This window comes from Rhamphochromis longiceps, linkage group LG20 (genome assembly GCF_057381845.1).
Source record: "Rhamphochromis longiceps isolate RC_006_pf linkage group LG20, R_longiceps_female_GT1.1, whole genome shotgun sequence".
Taxonomy (NCBI): Eukaryota; Metazoa; Chordata; class Actinopteri; order Cichliformes; family Cichlidae; genus Rhamphochromis; species Rhamphochromis longiceps.
The window spans coordinates 13,557,583-13,575,134 of NC_140576.1; the positions used below are offsets into that span (position 1 = coordinate 13,557,583).

At 38.1% G+C, this 17,552-nt stretch overlaps 1 protein-coding gene across 3 annotated transcripts; it reads left to right on the top strand.

Moving 5' to 3' along the window:
- Positions 1–5,473: 5,473 nt before the first annotated feature.
- Positions 5,474–10,624, top strand: LOC146645065 (uncharacterized). 3 transcript variants are annotated; one of them, XM_085394719.1, is made up of 5 exons: positions 5,474–5,574; positions 7,817–7,868; positions 8,733–8,888; positions 9,121–9,216; positions 9,392–10,623. In XM_085394719.1, exons 3-5 carry the CDS (start codon positions 8,775–8,777, stop codon positions 9,629–9,631), a joined length of 450 nt encoding a protein of 149 aa, XP_085250845.1. In that variant the 5' UTR covers positions 5,474–5,574; positions 7,817–7,868; positions 8,733–8,774; the 3' UTR covers positions 9,632–10,623. The 3 variants fall into 3 exon arrangements, with proteins under 3 accessions (XP_085250845.1, XP_085250848.1, XP_085250846.1); XM_085394722.1 differs by having other exon boundaries at positions 5,483–5,574; positions 8,727–8,888; positions 9,392–10,624; XM_085394720.1 differs by lacking the exons at positions 5,474–5,574; positions 7,817–7,868 and having other exon boundaries at positions 8,401–8,888.
- The last annotated feature ends 6,928 nt before the right edge of the window (positions 10,625–17,552 follow it).

The following is a 17,552-nucleotide window of genomic DNA, read 5'->3' on the forward strand; positions in this document are numbered from 1 at the left end:
CTCAGTCTCCTGAGGAAGTACAGTCTGCTTTGGCCTTTTTTATACAGGTGCTGCGTGTTGCATGACCAGTCCAGCTTGTTGTCCACCCACAGCCCGAGGTACTTGTATGTGTTGACCACCTCCACCTCCTCTCCCTCTATCTGAACTGTCAGTGGACCTGCTCTGGACCTCCCAAAGTCCACAACCAGTTCCTTGGTCTTTGAGGTGTTGAGTTGCAGGTGGTTTGTGTGACTCCATATAACGAAGAAAAGGATTTGAATTGATAAATTGACCCTGAATAGTAGAGATCAGTCAAAATATTGCTCCTTAATTTTAGGGCAACAAAAATGCCCTGATCAAAGTAAATAAAGATACAGTGGTCACATTTAAAATGTCAGTGACTTAGTTTCTAGTGGTGAGGCTTTTTATTATACAACCACCCAGTTCTCTGACCGACACAACTGACTTTACATATATTATATAAACTTCTTGCATTCATGCTTAATGCCAAAGCAGATTTGCTGCACATGAATTTTGGCAGTTGCCTGTTGGCTGCATAAGAATTATGGAAATTAAAATGATGCAGTATCTTCGCAAACTGTAAGTTTAGACATCCGTGGGCTGTTTGTGCATGTTGTTGATTTTGGGCTTGGTTCAGACCCTGACAACATGACAGAGAGGAAGTTCACTGGTAGTTTCTCCATTGTTTGCATGGGTAAATTAAAGTCAAATCAGTGTTACCCTTTTGTGAAATTTAACTTTATCTTTTGAGGTTTTTTAGTTGTGTTAATGCGTTATAGAAATGATGCTGCTCAGCTTTTGCTTAGACATTCTCTAGCAGTCTGCTTTCTGTGAGAGTTTTCTGAATGAACACAACATTTCAAGCTGTGGGTCACGAAACTGAAACAATTACCTGAAAAAGACTCAAACCCTTTGTGAAACAAGAGGGAAATTCTCTGCTGATTTGTTATTTGCATGATTCGAAAAACCTTTTAAAAAACCTAACAATTAATATTATCGTGTAATTTCTCAGACTTCACTTCTTCTGTCTCTGTTGGTTCAAAAGATGGCCCTGTTCAGCTAACATATGCAGCAGCTTATTCTGTAAGAACAAAAAATAAACGTCTAAGCAGTAAAGCATCAGCTTAGATAAACAGTTTCACTGAGGGATTTAAATGACTTTTCTCAAACTGTGAATGATAATAATGATAATAATAATACATTTTATTTAGAAGCGCCTTTCAAAACACTCAAGGACACCTTACAGAACAAACAGGACAAGCATAAAAGCAGGAAATGAACACAACAATAAAACAAAGTTTAAGAGCATGGAGTAGTTAAACAGAGTAGGCTATCTTGAACAGGTGGGTTTTGAGGGTAGACATTATTTAATTATAGTTAGACATATGGAAGTTTTCTATATTTCATTTTGACCTGAACATGTCTAAAATCAGACTCCTTAAGTGCATTTTGAGTTTAACCACATTCAGTGTTTCTTTGTGTGTCAGAGCTCTTCAGTGTGTACAATAAAATCCAAGTTCTTATCATACAGACCTTTGAAGAGGTAATAATGTTGATTGTTTGGCTTGAAACTTTCATTTTATCGTAATCTGAATGTAGTTTGTAGTTTCTGCTTAGTGTTTGTGTTTTGTAAAATTGCATTCTTATTTGTGAAAATAGAGAAGTAATCGAGCACGAGTTTTGGTAACAGAAATGGAAGACTGGCAGCAAAAATGGTCCCTTTACCCAAAACTGTACCAACGGCACTACACTGCTCATTGAGTGGACCACTTCACATAAAGCAGCCATTAAAACAAACAGTACTTCTGCTGTTGCCATGCATGTCTGATATTAATAATGAACTTTCTTTGTATAGCACATAACATTTTCAGTTCCTTCCAAAGAAATAAAAAAAAGAATACAAGGACTGCAAATGAAAAAACAGGCACAGACTTATTAAACAAAAGGTCAGTAATATATAGCTTGCTGTCTTGATGTCATAAACAGCCAGGTACCTTAACTTGGCATCAAAATATTTATCCATTGCACCAGTTTATTCCTTCTCTGCATTGCATGTATAGTGGAAATGTAAAGTACAACGAACAACTCCTGTGTCAGGTGACAATTCCAAAATTTATGAATTAAAATGTAGCCTTGCTACATATTAATATGTGCAAGTTTTCAACCTGGGATAAAGTTTAGAAATCGTGGCCTAAATCTTTGTATTGAGACTCAATTACACAGACATGTCAGTGAGCCTACAGGAACCTCTGGTTTGTAGGGAGAAATATGTATTCCCCAACCGGTTGGCAAAGGTTTGCTAGAGGCTGCTGGCTGTTACTGGGTGAAGTCATTCACAAACAGGGTGCTGCACCAAAAAAACATGGTTGCTGGTAGTTTGCATGGAAGACACTGACTTGACTAACCACTAACTAACCACCAAAAAGCAGTGAAGCTTGAAAAAGTTTGACACAAACCAGGATTGGAGGACATTTGACTTCATAGTAAAACTTAATTTTGCACCACTATAGCTGTTTTCATTTTTACAAGTTTCTGTGAAGTACTTTAAAACAAATTAATGAATAAATGTTAAGAGGACCACAAAGTGGGCCTTTGTACAAGAAAGTAATGTTCTAATAGTGACCAGTAGGAAACGACACACTCACACTGAAAATGGGGTACACAAGATGTCTTTGTACTCCAGAGCAGACTAGTGGCTGAAGACACAGTTCTGGCCTGCAATCCAAGGCCCAAAGCCGTCAGAATTGTTAGCCTGGTTAAAAACAGGAAAAGGTGATCACTCAGAAGAACAAGCAGCCAAGCACATATCAATCTTGCATCTTCCTAAGAAAGGCTTTCCACCCACCTTATTGGGCCTTGAGTTGTTAAATAGTGGGTTTTCACACCAGATCTTGGGACTAACGTCTCCAAGTCTTGACTGATTTCCTCTCACTGCCTCCTAATTCCAGAGTAGGCTATTCCTCCTTGAACTCAGCACACAGGGTCTCCAATCTAGTCTTTTTATCGCAGTAAATCCACATGAATCCTGATTAAAACGCGACCTCCCTCCAGTATCATTTTATTATTTTAAAATCAAAACCTTCCAGGCCAGGTTAAAACTGTTTTCCTTTAAAATGTGCACTTCTCATACTGGAGTCTCCAATTTCAACTGGCTTCCCTGCTGCAACTGTGTCCTACAGAAAAACCCCCAACATCAAACCCTCCTACCTGTCTTCTTCCCCCTTTATAGAGAAGCCAAGAACCCAATGCTTAGTGGGAGATTCTCTCAATTATTCCCCCATGCCATATTCTGCAACATATATAAAACAAGTGAGTCCTTTTCTCCTGGGAATGAACTCCACAATCTTGGAGTGCTGCTATACCTCTAAGCTGAGGTGACTCATTATTGCATTTTATGTAAGAAAAATAAATTGTGTTGTGATAACTTTTTCATCTATTAGTTGTATTAAGGATTTCCCCCCCTGATAAACCACTAAATGGGCCAGCAGAGAGTACTGAATGTCCCTTATGCTTTATTGTTCAAATGCATGTGGGTGGGATGAAGCGTGCAGTGAACTGGAGGCAAGACTGTAAAAGAGCTATTATTATTCCACAAATACAGCATCTGATTACATTTTAGTTCTTAACACTTTTTAATACTCTTTACTTCAAGGTTACTCAGATTATCTTAGCCAAGCCTTTCAGTGTTTTTTGGGGGACAAAAGTGTTAGTTTTAATACTAGATTCAGTTAATTTCTTCTCTTTATGAGCCGCTACTTGTCATTTTCTTTTCTTCATCTTTGCTTTCTTTGCGCTCTGCTTTTACACATTCCCTAAACCGTTACATCCTTTCTCTCATTTTATGCTCCTCTCTTTCTCTGAAGCTTTCTGTCCCTTAACCAAACAGTCGTAACTCTGTAATTGGATATGCTGAGATCCTTAATGAAGCAGCTGACGGCCCTCTGGCTGTCCTGTCGTATCCTGCTATAAAGAAATGTGCTGACAGTGTAACATAGAAGTTATGGGGCAACTTTTGTGTGGCTGTTGTAAAACTTCTGATGTAACTCATTCAGCTGGTGAACTGCAGTGTGAGCGTGTGTCACCATGCACTTTGTTAGCATGAATGTGGAGGCAGAGCATTTGCGTGGAATATGTGAAATCGTCCGCTACTCATCAGGGAAAACCTTGTATGTCCAAGGTTGGCAACTGTTGCGTTTCCATGTAAGTTGAAGGACAACATGCTCCTCTATGAGTTAGGTCAGACTACCTTTTCAGAACTCACTAAAAAAAAGGGTTCAGGGTATCATTATCTAGATAAGATAAGATAAGATAAGATAAGATAAGATAAGATAAGATAAGATAACCTTTATTAGTCCCACATGTGGGAAATTTGTTTTGTCACAGCAGGAAGTGGACAGTGCAAAAGTTATGAGGCAAAAATTAGAATACAATAAGAATAAATACAGTACACAACTGTACAGAATAGAATAAAATAAAATACTATATACAGTAGAATAAAATAAAATAAATATACAATAAGATAAAAATAGAATACAAATACAAATACTATATACAACTGAGTAAAAATACAACGATGACAGAAAGGATTATTGCACTTAGTATTATTGCATATGTATGGATGTGTGTGCTTGATCAGTTAAAGTCTTTATTATGGAGTCTGACAGCAGTGGGGAGGAAAGACCTGCGAAATCTCTCCGTCCCAGACCGTGGGTGCCGCAGTCTCCCACTGAAGGAGCTGCTCAGTGCTGTCACAGTCTGCTGCATGGGGTGGGAGATGTTGTCCAACAGGGATGACAGCTTAGCCGCCGTTCTCCTGTCACTCACCACCTCCACTGGGTCCAGAGGGCATCCTAGAACAGAGCTGGCCCTTTGGATCACCCTGTTCAGTCTCTTCCTGTCCCCAGCAGAGATGCTGCCGCCCCAGCAGACCACACCATAAAAGATAGCAGAAGCCACAACAGAGTCATAGAAGGTCTTCAGGAGTGGGCCCTCCACTCCAAACGACCTGAGTCTCCGCAGCAGGTACAGCCTGCTCTGCCCTTTCCTGTAGAGGGCGTCTGAGTTATGAGTCCAGTCCAGTCTATTGTTCAGATGAACACCAAGGTACCTGTAGCTGTCCACAGCCTCAATGTCCATACCTTGGATGTTCAGTGGTTGCAGTGGAGAATGCTTGTGCCTGCGGAAGTCTAGTGCACCTTGTGTTCTGACTATTTGGACACCCATGGTTTTTACCTGACAGCATCACCACACTGAAAAAAGTGATATTGTCTCCTTTTAAATATAGCATATTATATTTTGGTATATCTTTTCAATTCAAATGAGTAATTCCTGTCTACATATATAATTCGAGTAACTCCAGAATACATTCCCTGCGTTTTAATCCAATTAATTTTAGTTAATTAAATGTAGCTCAAAATGCTTAAGTATGTTTTTCATAGCCTCCTGCTGGGCCATTTTGCGCATGCGTTAGGACAGGCCACCATTTTGCGCGCGGACTGAAGAAGCGGACTCTTTGTGTGCTGCAAGCGGGCTCAAGTTAATCGCACAACTTCATATAAAGGTGGTCTAGCTTCGGTAAGTAAACCTTTTACGGTCGTTTTTGTTTTATTTTTTTACCTCAGTCAAAGCATGTTGACTCTTTAAGACGTGTGCACATGGAGAAAGAAGTCTAAGTAGTTGTACACCTCTGAACTTTGTTGTGATTTGACTTAAGCTAGCTATGTGCTCTATTAGCTACTGCTCTATTAAAAGAGTAATTGTATTGATGCGTTAAAATGTCATATGTTTTTAGCTTAGTTCTTGTGGCACACTTTGTACTAACAAATTATGGAACGAGGCAATTTCTCTGTAGTTAGCTGTAAAGTTCACTGTACAGTCGCCTGCAGTTTTAAGTGGAGAAATCGTCCCTCCCGCCACAACATTGGCATTAAGGAATAGTCGGGCGGGGGAGGGGGCTTCTGAACGCACCTGCACAGTCAGGGGTGCAGTAGGAAATAAATAAGTAGGATTGGCGTTGCACAACGTCTTTTGTGCAGAAAAAAATAATGGTTGTAAACTGTGGAGGAGAATAACTCAGTGGTTGCCAAAAATGTGAGATCAAAAGGCACTGAGAGTGATGTTTGTCAGAACTGAAATTAACTCAGAAAAGAAGTTGCTTCACTTGATAGAGCTGTTGAGTGCAAGACCTGTCAGCGGTCTGGTTTAGCATTTAAAGCCTCGCTACGTGCTTCCAAACCGCTGCATTTAATCTCAGAGAAAACTAACACAGAGAAGTAAAGCAAGTGTGTAAGTTCATCTCTTTATGTTTGCATAGTATTTCCATGTTGAGCTTAACAACCGATGTATGGAGCCACAGCTGGACTGGCTGTCGGAGTTTTGTATTGAGGGGGAAAGGAAGCGATTTGTTTTATACTTCAGCTAGAATGAAAAAAGACACAAAGCTGGAGTTATTCGGTGTCTTCATGCTGAACAGATAAAACTTCTTCCCTCATTCTCCCCCCTCCCTCTCCTGTTGCTACTTCAATCATGAAACTGATCGATTATCAGGTGATTGGCTTTTCTGTCGCTAGTCTCTCTCATTTGTTAGTCACCCAGTTTGCGCTAGAAAGAGGAAAACGGCAGATAAACAACAGCAGCACGTTTAAGCTTGATAAGCTGTTGCTAGAATTTTTTTAATAATACTTCTAGTATCCGCTTATGTTTTCTGGAGCCACAGCCGTAATAGCTGCTGGTCATGATAGTTTGGATATGTGGTGAGAAGGAAACATGAAGGTGAAACCAGGAGAAGTTTTTACTGAATCATTAGAGCTGAACAGGTAATGAAGAAACAGGTTTACATTTTAGGTCACATGAATGAGTTGAAGGGAAGTTATGAACTGTTTCTGAGAGACAAATAACTCCAGGATCCTTTTTTAGGTAGCTGACAGCTGGTAACTGTGCAGGGGCGGATCTAGCAAAGTTTTGCCAGGGGCCAGGTAGGGCATTAACAGGGAAAGGGAGACACAAAGACATAATTTTCTTTCTTATTCTCATTTAAAATGTCTAGCTTTTAATAAATAATTATTCTAAATCTTACTACCAAAGTGGTGATCTGGTTAAATGTATAGAGATCCATTATTGTATGTAGTAAATATTAAGTCTAATATATGCCCTAGTAATAGTAGTACATATAGCACTTTTTCCTTTGGGAAGGTACGCTGTCTGCGCTGTCTGCAACTGTATTGAAGAAAAATGTTGAATCAAATTATTATAGAAAAATAATTGATTTCTGTGCATTAAAGTAGATTACGTCAATTAAGCATTATCAGGCGGAGGGTGCGGGGTGGTTTCCTAATATTTTTGCTGGGAGTTGGCAGTCCTATTAGTTAGTTTAATATTTCTATGTACTGTTTAGAATACCTGAATAAGGAGGATGGTGTAAGTTTTTTAGGTTGATCAGTATTGCTGAAGTATAAAATATTTTGGGTGCAGTGTATTTTTTGCATACAGGTATAACAGAATAGCTTTAATGTTTTGTTTTTAAAACTGAGTATGAACTTATACAAAATGCAGCAAAATATTTATAAAAACAGTTTTATTTATTATAAAATACACTATATCGGATTCATATCGGCATCGGCAGATAATCAAATTTATGATATCGGTATCGGACATAAAAAAGTGGTATCGTGCCATCTGTAGTTTGCACAGAGGCACAAGTAAGATTTGTTTTGTTACAAGGGAGTATCATGAAGTAATGCACTAATGGCTTGGAAACGGTAATTGTTTGTCTTTCTAAAGTTTTTTTTTATTTTTATTTGTCTTCCTTTTCTGGCAGATTTTCTTCCCCTTATGTGTTACTGTTTATTCAAGAAGATGGTGTTATTTTGGTAAGTACATGCAAATTCCTTACATATTTATCACAACAGTATTTGTCACAGTATTGCAGGGACAAGTTTATCTATCTCATCTTAAGGGTTCTTGTGATTATTAATATTGATATTAATTAATATCAATTAATATATATGATTAAATTTCTTTTATCCAGGACAAAAGAAAAAAAAACTTGCGAAAGTGAAATGAAAAACAGGAATTTAGTTCTTGTGAGTTAAGAGGATGCAGAGCATAGGGTTAGATGGAGGTGGATCATTCACTGTGGTGATCCCTGAAGGAAACAGCCAAGAGAAAAAGGATCAGATTGCAAAAAAAAAATGTGGTTTGTTTGCATACATGAGTCTTTACGGTACCCACAGGACTCCTGAAGTATAAGTACTCTGAAGTTTGCAGAGCAATTTCAGAGATGTTTGGGGCTTACATGGCAAGCATGTTTTTAGTTGCACATCTAAATTTTCTCTGCCCCGCTGACCTCACAGGTGAGACACTCCCACCAGTGGACAAAGAGCACAGGGAAATGTGTTGCCAACCACCTGAAACAGACAAATATCTGCTTTTTAAAACCCTTTAAACCCGTTAAATGGACTGATGCCATTCATTTCTTCTTTGATTAACAGTAGTAACATCCTTCATGCACTGTATACTAACCCATATGATAATCATGCTTTATGAAGTGATGGCAATTGCATTGTAGCATTTAATGAAGAAATAACAAAATAATCATACCAATGATTAAGCACCAGTCTTCTTTTTTTCTGTGTGTGTGTGTGTGTGTGTGTGTGTGTGTGTGTGTGTGTGTGTGTGTGTGTGTGTGTGTGTGTGTGTGTGTGTGTGTGTGTGTGTGTGTGTGAGAGATACAGGTAAATGCTGAATTCCAGTGTATTACAACACTTCAACTGGAGATGACCTTCGCGGCACAGTTAGACAGAATTACACCTCAGTTGATGACAGTTTTCCAGAAGAAGGGCGGTGTTTCTGGGCAGAAACTTGCCCACCACTTGCAGATCATGCAAGAGGTAAATCTGAATATTGCAAATTCTATTTGGATTTCTTTTGTCTTAAGTGGCAGGTCACTGTGAGTCCAATAAGCCATTTTAGGTGACCAGCCAAGCAATCTAAATTTTGAAATTTCATATATAAATTTTATTTACTATGTTTGAACTGACATATGATAAAATTTACTTATTGCGAATGTCAGACATTGTTCTTTTTTCCAAATTGGTTTAATCAGCAACTCTCTTTAAACAGGCTGAAAGTGATGTTAAAGTGAAAAGGGAAGCAGTTCTCAGGGCACTTTGCCTCTACCTTGGTGAAGAGGACGGAAGCCTTATTCGGGAGTTCTTTGTAAGTCATTTAAGTCATTGTAAGCAAGTCATCTATACACACACTTTTTAGATAGATATCTGTGTGTGTGTGTATTACACACACACACACACACACACACACACACAAACGACTAGATTGGAATTTAATTGTAGAGTTAATTGTTTTTTCTTTTACCTTTTTATTAAATGTTTAGGACATTGAAGGAGATGATATCCAGAGAGACCTGAAGAAGCACACCATGGGCATTTATGTCATCAACAGGGAGGATGGACAAAATGGACATTATGATGACATTGGAATATTTGTTGAAGGGGAGATAGTCATGGACAACATTGGATCTCTGGCCCAAGCTTGTGCATTGATGCTTGGAGTAATCTATGCACTAAACCTAGCCTTCCCCAAGGAATTGAAGGACTATTATGAATTCATTTAGAAAGTGTTGATGGGATTCGATGGTGAAAAGCTCTCCCCCAAAGTCTTTGGGCTGAAGAACAAAATTGCTACTGGATAGGAAGATTTCTAAAATAACACATCAAGAGAATGCTGTTATGTAAATTACCAATGACTGGTGCTCTTGTGAATAGGAGTGAAACTCTTGTACAACCATCATTTGTTCTGTGTTATGTTTCGATTGAACATTTTAACTTTCAATAATGAATGTTTCACGTGTGGTACATTTGAGTAGCTTGAAGAGCAACTTTGTAATTATTCAGTTATAGCTGCTGCCCTGCGTATAATCAGTGTTAACTCAACCGGATTAAAAAAAAAAAAAAACATTCATGATTACCACACTGCAGCACACTGGTAACACTTTAAAGACTATTAATTGTTTTGAAGCGAGTATGTTAGGTCAGAAAATATGTAAAACATTCAGAATCTTCAAGGAAGGACTAGAATGGAAAGACAGTGGTCAATAAGCAGTAAGGAAAACACAAGTTTAATTTTAAGTCTAATTACCTTATTAAAATGCAATTTCTAAATATGGATCGCAGAACAGCAAGTCTGAAACTGGTTAGTTTGTGGATGCATCAGTTTCTAATTGTGATACATTATACTGCTGGTAGTGTTTTATTCTTTTATGTAAGGAGTTTTTTTTTTTTCTTTTATAGAGGAAGAGAAACATTGGTTAACATTTCTCTTGTCTGTTGTTTCTGTTTTGTTTGAATACAGCTTTTTAAAGCTACTAGTTCATAGGCAAAAGTTTTGTAATTTGTATTATACAAATTGCAGCAATTTCCCTTAGAGATGTGGATTCTTATTCTGTTTGCAACAAATTTTGCATTAATAAATGATGTGAAAGAATGTTGTAGTTTTCATTATTGACGTTTTTAAAAACTACAAATCAGGGTAAGCAATATTTTTTAAGTAAACTTAACTTAATTGAAATAGAGAGAAATTAACAATTTGATTGATTTGAATATAAGTTTGGGACATAAGTGTAAAGGAAACAAATTATTCTGGTACATTTAACACGACCTTAGTTGGACTTACTAATAATATTTGACTAAGACGTATCCACAACAGTTAAGTTAAAGTAGCTTAAAAATATATGTTGGCTTTACTCGCTTAAATTAAATTCAGTGTACTTAAAAAATATTTCTGGATTCAAACAAATTTATTTCGTGCAACCACTTGTCATAAAAAAATTGAGTAAATTGAACAAAACATTTTTTTCAGTGCATGTAACTCTTGGCACCATCTGATGGTCAGACTCAAAGTTAATTAAAATTCTAATTAATTCAAATCCAGTTGGCAGTAGCAGCAGCTGCCAACCCAGTAAGTTTGTTAAAATGAACCCTAGTTATTAAGACATGTATACGCTAAAATATGCACTGTGCTTTCAATAATATATATGTGGTATTAAAATATGCCAAATGTTTTCCTTTTAAGCACATTTTATATAAAACCGATTTACTAGTAGGCCGCCATTGCTATTTACTTCTCAATGCACTCTGGGTAGTGACACCATACGGTTGCACTGCATCAAGTTCACAGTTTGCAGCGCTCTGGAAATGGCTTTTGTTCAACCTTTCCAGTTTGAACGAGAGCAAACCGAGAGAGAGGATGAAAATAGTCAACCAGTACTTCGTTTAGATGAAGATGAAAACAATCCGTCACACGAGGACGCGAGAGTGAGGGAAAATTACTGGTGGCTATGCGGCTACTGCTTACCAATAGCAACAGCGACTGAGAGTGTTTGTTGTAAAGAGCTCAATTTTATGGGAGCAGCTATCCAGCAGGTATCGCATAACCGCATGATAAAAACATTAATAGAATCATTATCATTATTATACAGTGAAATTACGATCTCGTTATGTTACAGATTCTCCATGCAACACAGTGCTCCAAAACTTTGAAGCCGTATGTCTTAAACCAGATGTTCTTTGGGCAGCCCGTGTTAGCCTCCATGACCGGGTATAGTGCTGGTCTACCAAGTCGTAACCAGGTCATTAATAGGCATGTCAATTAATACCATTGCTATACTATGAAAAACAAAAAAGGTTAGCTGAACGAAAGCGCCTATACTGCCGACAACCAACACATGTCATCGTCCCAGAATGCATTGTGTGCGAATGAACATGGCCGCTCCCACGGCTCCAAAATAGTTTTAAACAACAAAGATTTAATGAATAACAAAAAAGTTGTAGTTATTCTCAAGTATGTTTTTTTATGTAGTGGAGATAATTTGTAACATATTTAGAGTAACTTGTCATAATAGTCTGGGTTCCTTTTAAGATTTATGAAGTCACGTTACATATATCGTGTGTATACAGTTCATTCACTTCATATGACATATTTCTTACTGCTGCAGCCTATAACACATCTGACGTACTGAACCTTTTAGATTCTAATAAGAATGCGCCTCTGAGGTTTTTATTATTAAGATCACGATGCTGTAACAGGTGGACTGATAGGGCTTAAGGTGTGCCATAGCTATGTCACATAACTACCATCAAGGTTCAAGGCCACAAACTGTATGAAAGGTGTACATTTTAAAGCAGGGGTGGGGAACTCCAGGCCTCGAGGGCCGGTGTCCTACAGATTTTACATGTGTCCTTGATCCAACACAGCTGATTTAAACGGCTAAATTACCTCCTCAACGCGTCTTGAAGTTCTCCAGAGGCCTGGTAATGAACTAATCATTTGACCCAGGGTGACATTTAAAACCTGCAGGACACCAGCCCTCGAGGCCTGGAGTTACCCACCCTTGTTTTAAAGCCTTAAATTTTGCATCATCTAGGTTTTGCGGAGCCTGAAGTGACCATATTTGGACAAGAGGGAATGGAAGTTTTCCAAGTCGTCTAATGCTAGCTAGTTAATTAGCAAAAACACTATGTATGAACCTCACACTTACTGAAACCTGCAAAGTAATTATGAATAAAGCAATAGCAGAATTTTACTCACTGCAAATACTCAGGCACACACACTCTCCGTTAGCAAGCAATTACCTGTAAGATGAATTAAAAAATGCTTTAAAAAGCACCAACACCACAAACATATTCAAAATGTTCAATTCAGTGAATGAAATGAGCTCATTTAGAAGATTTTTCTGGTGTTAGTGCCCCGCAAAGTGGTTACACTCATAGTAGAAATAACCTTGAATTGTTAAGATAGCTTAAGCATGTGACTTAAACTAACTGACATTTTTAGGAAGAGCAGTTTATTTACTTTTTAACGTGAGTATCTAATCAGCCAATCATAGGGCAGCAACTTAATATAGGCTCAGAATCAAAACATGGGAAGAAAAGTTATTTAAGTTATTTTGAACATGGCATATGTTTTTGGTGCCAGACAGACTAGTCTGGGTAATTCAGAAACTTCTGATCCACTTTTATTTTCCTGCACAGCCATCACTGGGGCTTGCTGGATGAAAAAATGGAAAGAAAATATCCACTAAGTAGGGGATCTCTTGGTGAAAATCCCTTATTGATGCCAGAAGCCAGATGAAAATTGGCAGTCTGGTTTGAACTAACAGGAAGAGAACAGCAACTCAAATAACTATTTTTTACAGCCACGGTATACAGAAATGCATTTCTGGATGCTGATCACATCAAATCGCGAAGCAGATGGGCTACATCAACAGAAGACCACCCTTGTCAGCTAAGAACAGGAAACTGAAGCTACAACTCACACAGGCTCACCAAAATTATATAATAGAAGATTGGAAAATTTTTGCAAGGTCTGAGGAGTTTAATTTTCTGCTGAGACATTTACATAACAGGGTTGGAATTAGTCATAAACAACAAGGATGTCTCCATCCTGCTTTGCATAATTGGTTCAGGCTGGTAGTGGTAATTTAGTGGTGTGGGGAATCTATTATTTGGGTCCGTTGGTACTAATTGAGCATTGTTAAAACACAACAGCCACTTGAGTTTCATTGTTGACCATGACCATCCCTTTATGACTTGATGACAGTGTCCCCATTTTTTTATGGCTGCTTCCAGCAAGTAAACAAACAATATCACAAACCTTGAATCATCTAAAACTGGTGTCTTCATCTTGACAATGAGTACTCAAACGATCTGGTTCACTAACTGTTATGAGAAACCAAAGAAAAGACCAGACCAAAGTAAACTGGATGATAATACAACAAAAATCAGAAGTACAACATAAAAAGTCCTAAAAAATCTACTATAAAAATCACAAATCAGCATTCTTACACATGCAGCATACACACACACAGTTCTATAGTTACTTAAACACCGGTTAGAATAGTAAATAAATAATAGTGATAAATCCAAAAATTGCAGTGTAGTATCTACAAGGTGTGTGGTTTCAGTGCTGAGTTCAGTGTGGTGATAGCTTTGGGGTGAAAACTGTTCATCTGTCTTGTTTTTGATGCTCTGATGGACCTGTATCTCTTCTCTGAGGGAAGAAGTTCAAAGAATTTGTGTACTGGGTGGTCTGAGTCTCTTATGATGCTGGATGCCTTCCATGGGCATCAGGGGGCATAGATGTCTTACAGTAGGGAGATATATGTGTGTGATCTTCTTTGTTGCTCCTATAACTAGGACTCTTTCTCAGCTACTGCGCTATTGCTATACCCAGTGTTGGGGAGTAGCGGAATACATGTACCGCCGTTATGTATTTAAAATACAAATTATGAGTGACTGTATTGTTACAGTTACCGTTTAAAATGGTGGTATTCAGAATACAGTTACTTTGATGAAATTAATGGATTACACGGCGGTATTTTCTTGTTTCATATGTTAGACTATGCTCTCTCTATTTTTGGTAATTCCACACCAGTGGAAACCCAAACAAAACACGCATTAAGAGGCTCTAATGCCTGTGTCTCAATCTCGCAGCCCATGTCACCTCTACTTGCAGCTCGCATAATGACGTGAAGAAATATTTTTTTAAAATTATTCAAAACGTTATTTAATATGAAGGCAATAGGTAAAGTGTCACAGGCATAGCCCTAAAGAATGTAGCATCATAGGCAGTGTAGTCCGTGCTGCAGGGAGAATGGACTGCCATACCCATTATGTGTCAGTGAGTGCAAGGGAGGGAGAAAAAGGAAAAGTACAAGTTGTCACCGAGCAGAAATGGGAGATGGAAGCATTTAAATAACATAATAACAACTGCAGCCAAAAGGAGTGCCTGACGAGCCCAGTCAGTAAGTAAGCTATTAAGACTTGACTGTACACTGTGTTCGTGTTTTCCTCCGAAACAATAAGTTCCGTTGGAGCAGCCTTTCAACGCCTCTCTCTGTCTCTCGCTAGCAAAGTTGACCAAGACAATAAAGTAAAGCTAGTTTTCGGCTTCAAGCCCGACACGGAACCCATTATAGGGGTGGGTTTTTATAATCGATTCATCGATTAAAATCGATTCTGGCTTGGATAACGTAAAATCAATTCATTAAAATCCTGAATCGATTTTTTAATATAAATTTATTTTGCCCAAAATGCCAGAATCTTTGGTGACATCTCACAAAATTTCAAGAACCACCAAACAGTTAAGACAGTAAATGAGAGCAGGTACACGGATTCTGCACATAGACTTAAACACACAGCGCGACCCGCGGATCAGAATCAGTTAGATGTCGCCTTTCTCACAGTCGGGGCTGAAAGCCGACAGCTCGCTGATTCTGATCTGTCGGCGGGTCCGCGCTTTGTGTTCACGCCCTTTATGCGCCGATTCTAAAGCTGTTAGTTTGATCTCTCTCCAAACAATATTGACCGAACCAGCAGCAAAAGAAGATCCAAACGCTTCACATAAAATCGTCATGAATTCACTCTGACTTTTACTGTTTTGCTTCCACCGCGATGCACAGCTCTCTCTCTCCCTCTCTCTCTCTCTGTACTTCAAGAACAGTTTCCCTTTCGTCATTATTCGCTTGCTTGTTACGCACAAGTCTACTGTTGCTTACAGCGCTGTCGGCCGCTGTTTTTTTCCCTTTTACATTCTTCCGAAAAGAAAACCTCATTTCTGCTGTTCAATACTGAACAAATTTAAACTTTTCAAAATTATTCAAAATGCAAAACGCTTAACGTGTCTCTAATAAGACTGCTGTAACTTCAGAGGTGATGTTCATATGTTGATTAATGGTTTTCTTTCGTTTTTGATGTACTGCAGAATATTTTTATAAATCCCAGGCCAGGAAAACCTTCATGTTTTTCTGTGTTTTATCTTCAGCTACTTTGACACAAAGGCATCTGCTGTGACGCTCACACCTGTGATAAAGTCTTGCATGTGTCAGCTTCCTTTTTATAGATACAAAAATATGTAAATGTACTGATCTGAATTATAATATTTCTGACTGTCAAAATTTCCCAGATTTAAATCGAATCGAATCGAATTAAATCGAATCGTGGATCGAATCGATTCGGGACCTTGTGAATCGGAATTGAATCGATTCTAGAAATCAGTGACGATACCCAGCCCTAGAACCCAACGTATTAGCCAGAGGTCCCTTTACTACGGTTCGGAGCCGCGGATCTGTTTCCCATATGGAAAAGAAATAGTAAAAACTCATAAAAGACTTGCATAAGATGTGGCCTACTTCATATAGCGAATCATATTCGGCTTATATGATTTTCTCATGAAAGTGGCCACTTTCTCTTTACTTTTATATATTGTTTTAGTAAGTATCCAAAACATACAAGTTTCATTTATATAATTTTTCAAGGGATCTTATATCTGTTTTCACTCTTGTATGCTTTTCATACAAATTTCACACAAGACAGATACAAACTTTATAAGATTTATATATATCTTTTCCATATGGGTTTATATACGCACAAAATAGTTTTCTATACGAGATCACTGCAAAAAGTGCAGTCTTGCCTAATGTCCACTCTACTGTTACTCATTTTATATTAAGATTTAAAAATCTAGTTGGTATTGGTATGGCGAGTAACCTTTAGTGATAGTAATAAATCACACAGCCATAGTAAAATCACGTAGTTGTAAAAAGCATGATAATATATTAAGTAATCCAAAGTATTCAGAATACGTTACTCTCATTCAGTAACATAACAGAATACATTAGAAAATACATTTTGGGGCATGTATTCTGTAATCTGTAGTGGAATACATTTTAAAAGTAACCTTCTGACCACCGGCTGTACCACATGAGTATTCTGTATGTCAAGACATTTTCAATGGTAGAAAGACACCAGAAGCTGTTTAGGAAGTAAAGTCTCTAAGCAGTCTGATTGTATTGTCTGCTTGAGATCTTCTGAGATGTGTGTATAGGAACCTGAACCTGGAGGCTCTCCAGAGACTTTCTATCCTAACCCTGTCGATGTACAGTGGCTGGTGGTCTTTTGCTTCTTCATGAAATCAGGACTCAAAGCAGGACTCAACACATGGCCTTGTGGAGCTCCTACTCTGAGTGACAGAGTGGAGGACCATGAGGGGCCCTTCCTCACTGACTGAAGCTTTGATAAAAAGACCTGCATCCACAGGCAGGTGTTGTGCTGGAGGTCAGACAGTGTGGTGAATAGTCTGTCATTTGTTTAGGAGACATTTTGTTGTATGCCACAACCTGGGTCTACACTATTTTAGGGTCTATAATATATAACCAATATAAAGCGCCTTGAGGCGACTGTTGTTGTGATTTGGCGCTGTATAAATAAAACTGAATTGAATTGAACCTTTTCTGCCCTTGCATGAAAAACATAACTTTAAAACACACAGTATTTTTCACTTTTTTCTCAGGTGGAAAACTTTGATGTATATTGGTTTCATCAATAAACAATGTGTCATGCAGACCGACTTACAAATAAATCATGTGAAACCTGTTTCTTCGATGCATTTCCGAGCTTTTACTCTATTAAAGAAAAAAAAATTGTGACGGATAAAAACATCAGATCTGTGTAGGAGTGATGAGAAGACTTTTCCACTGA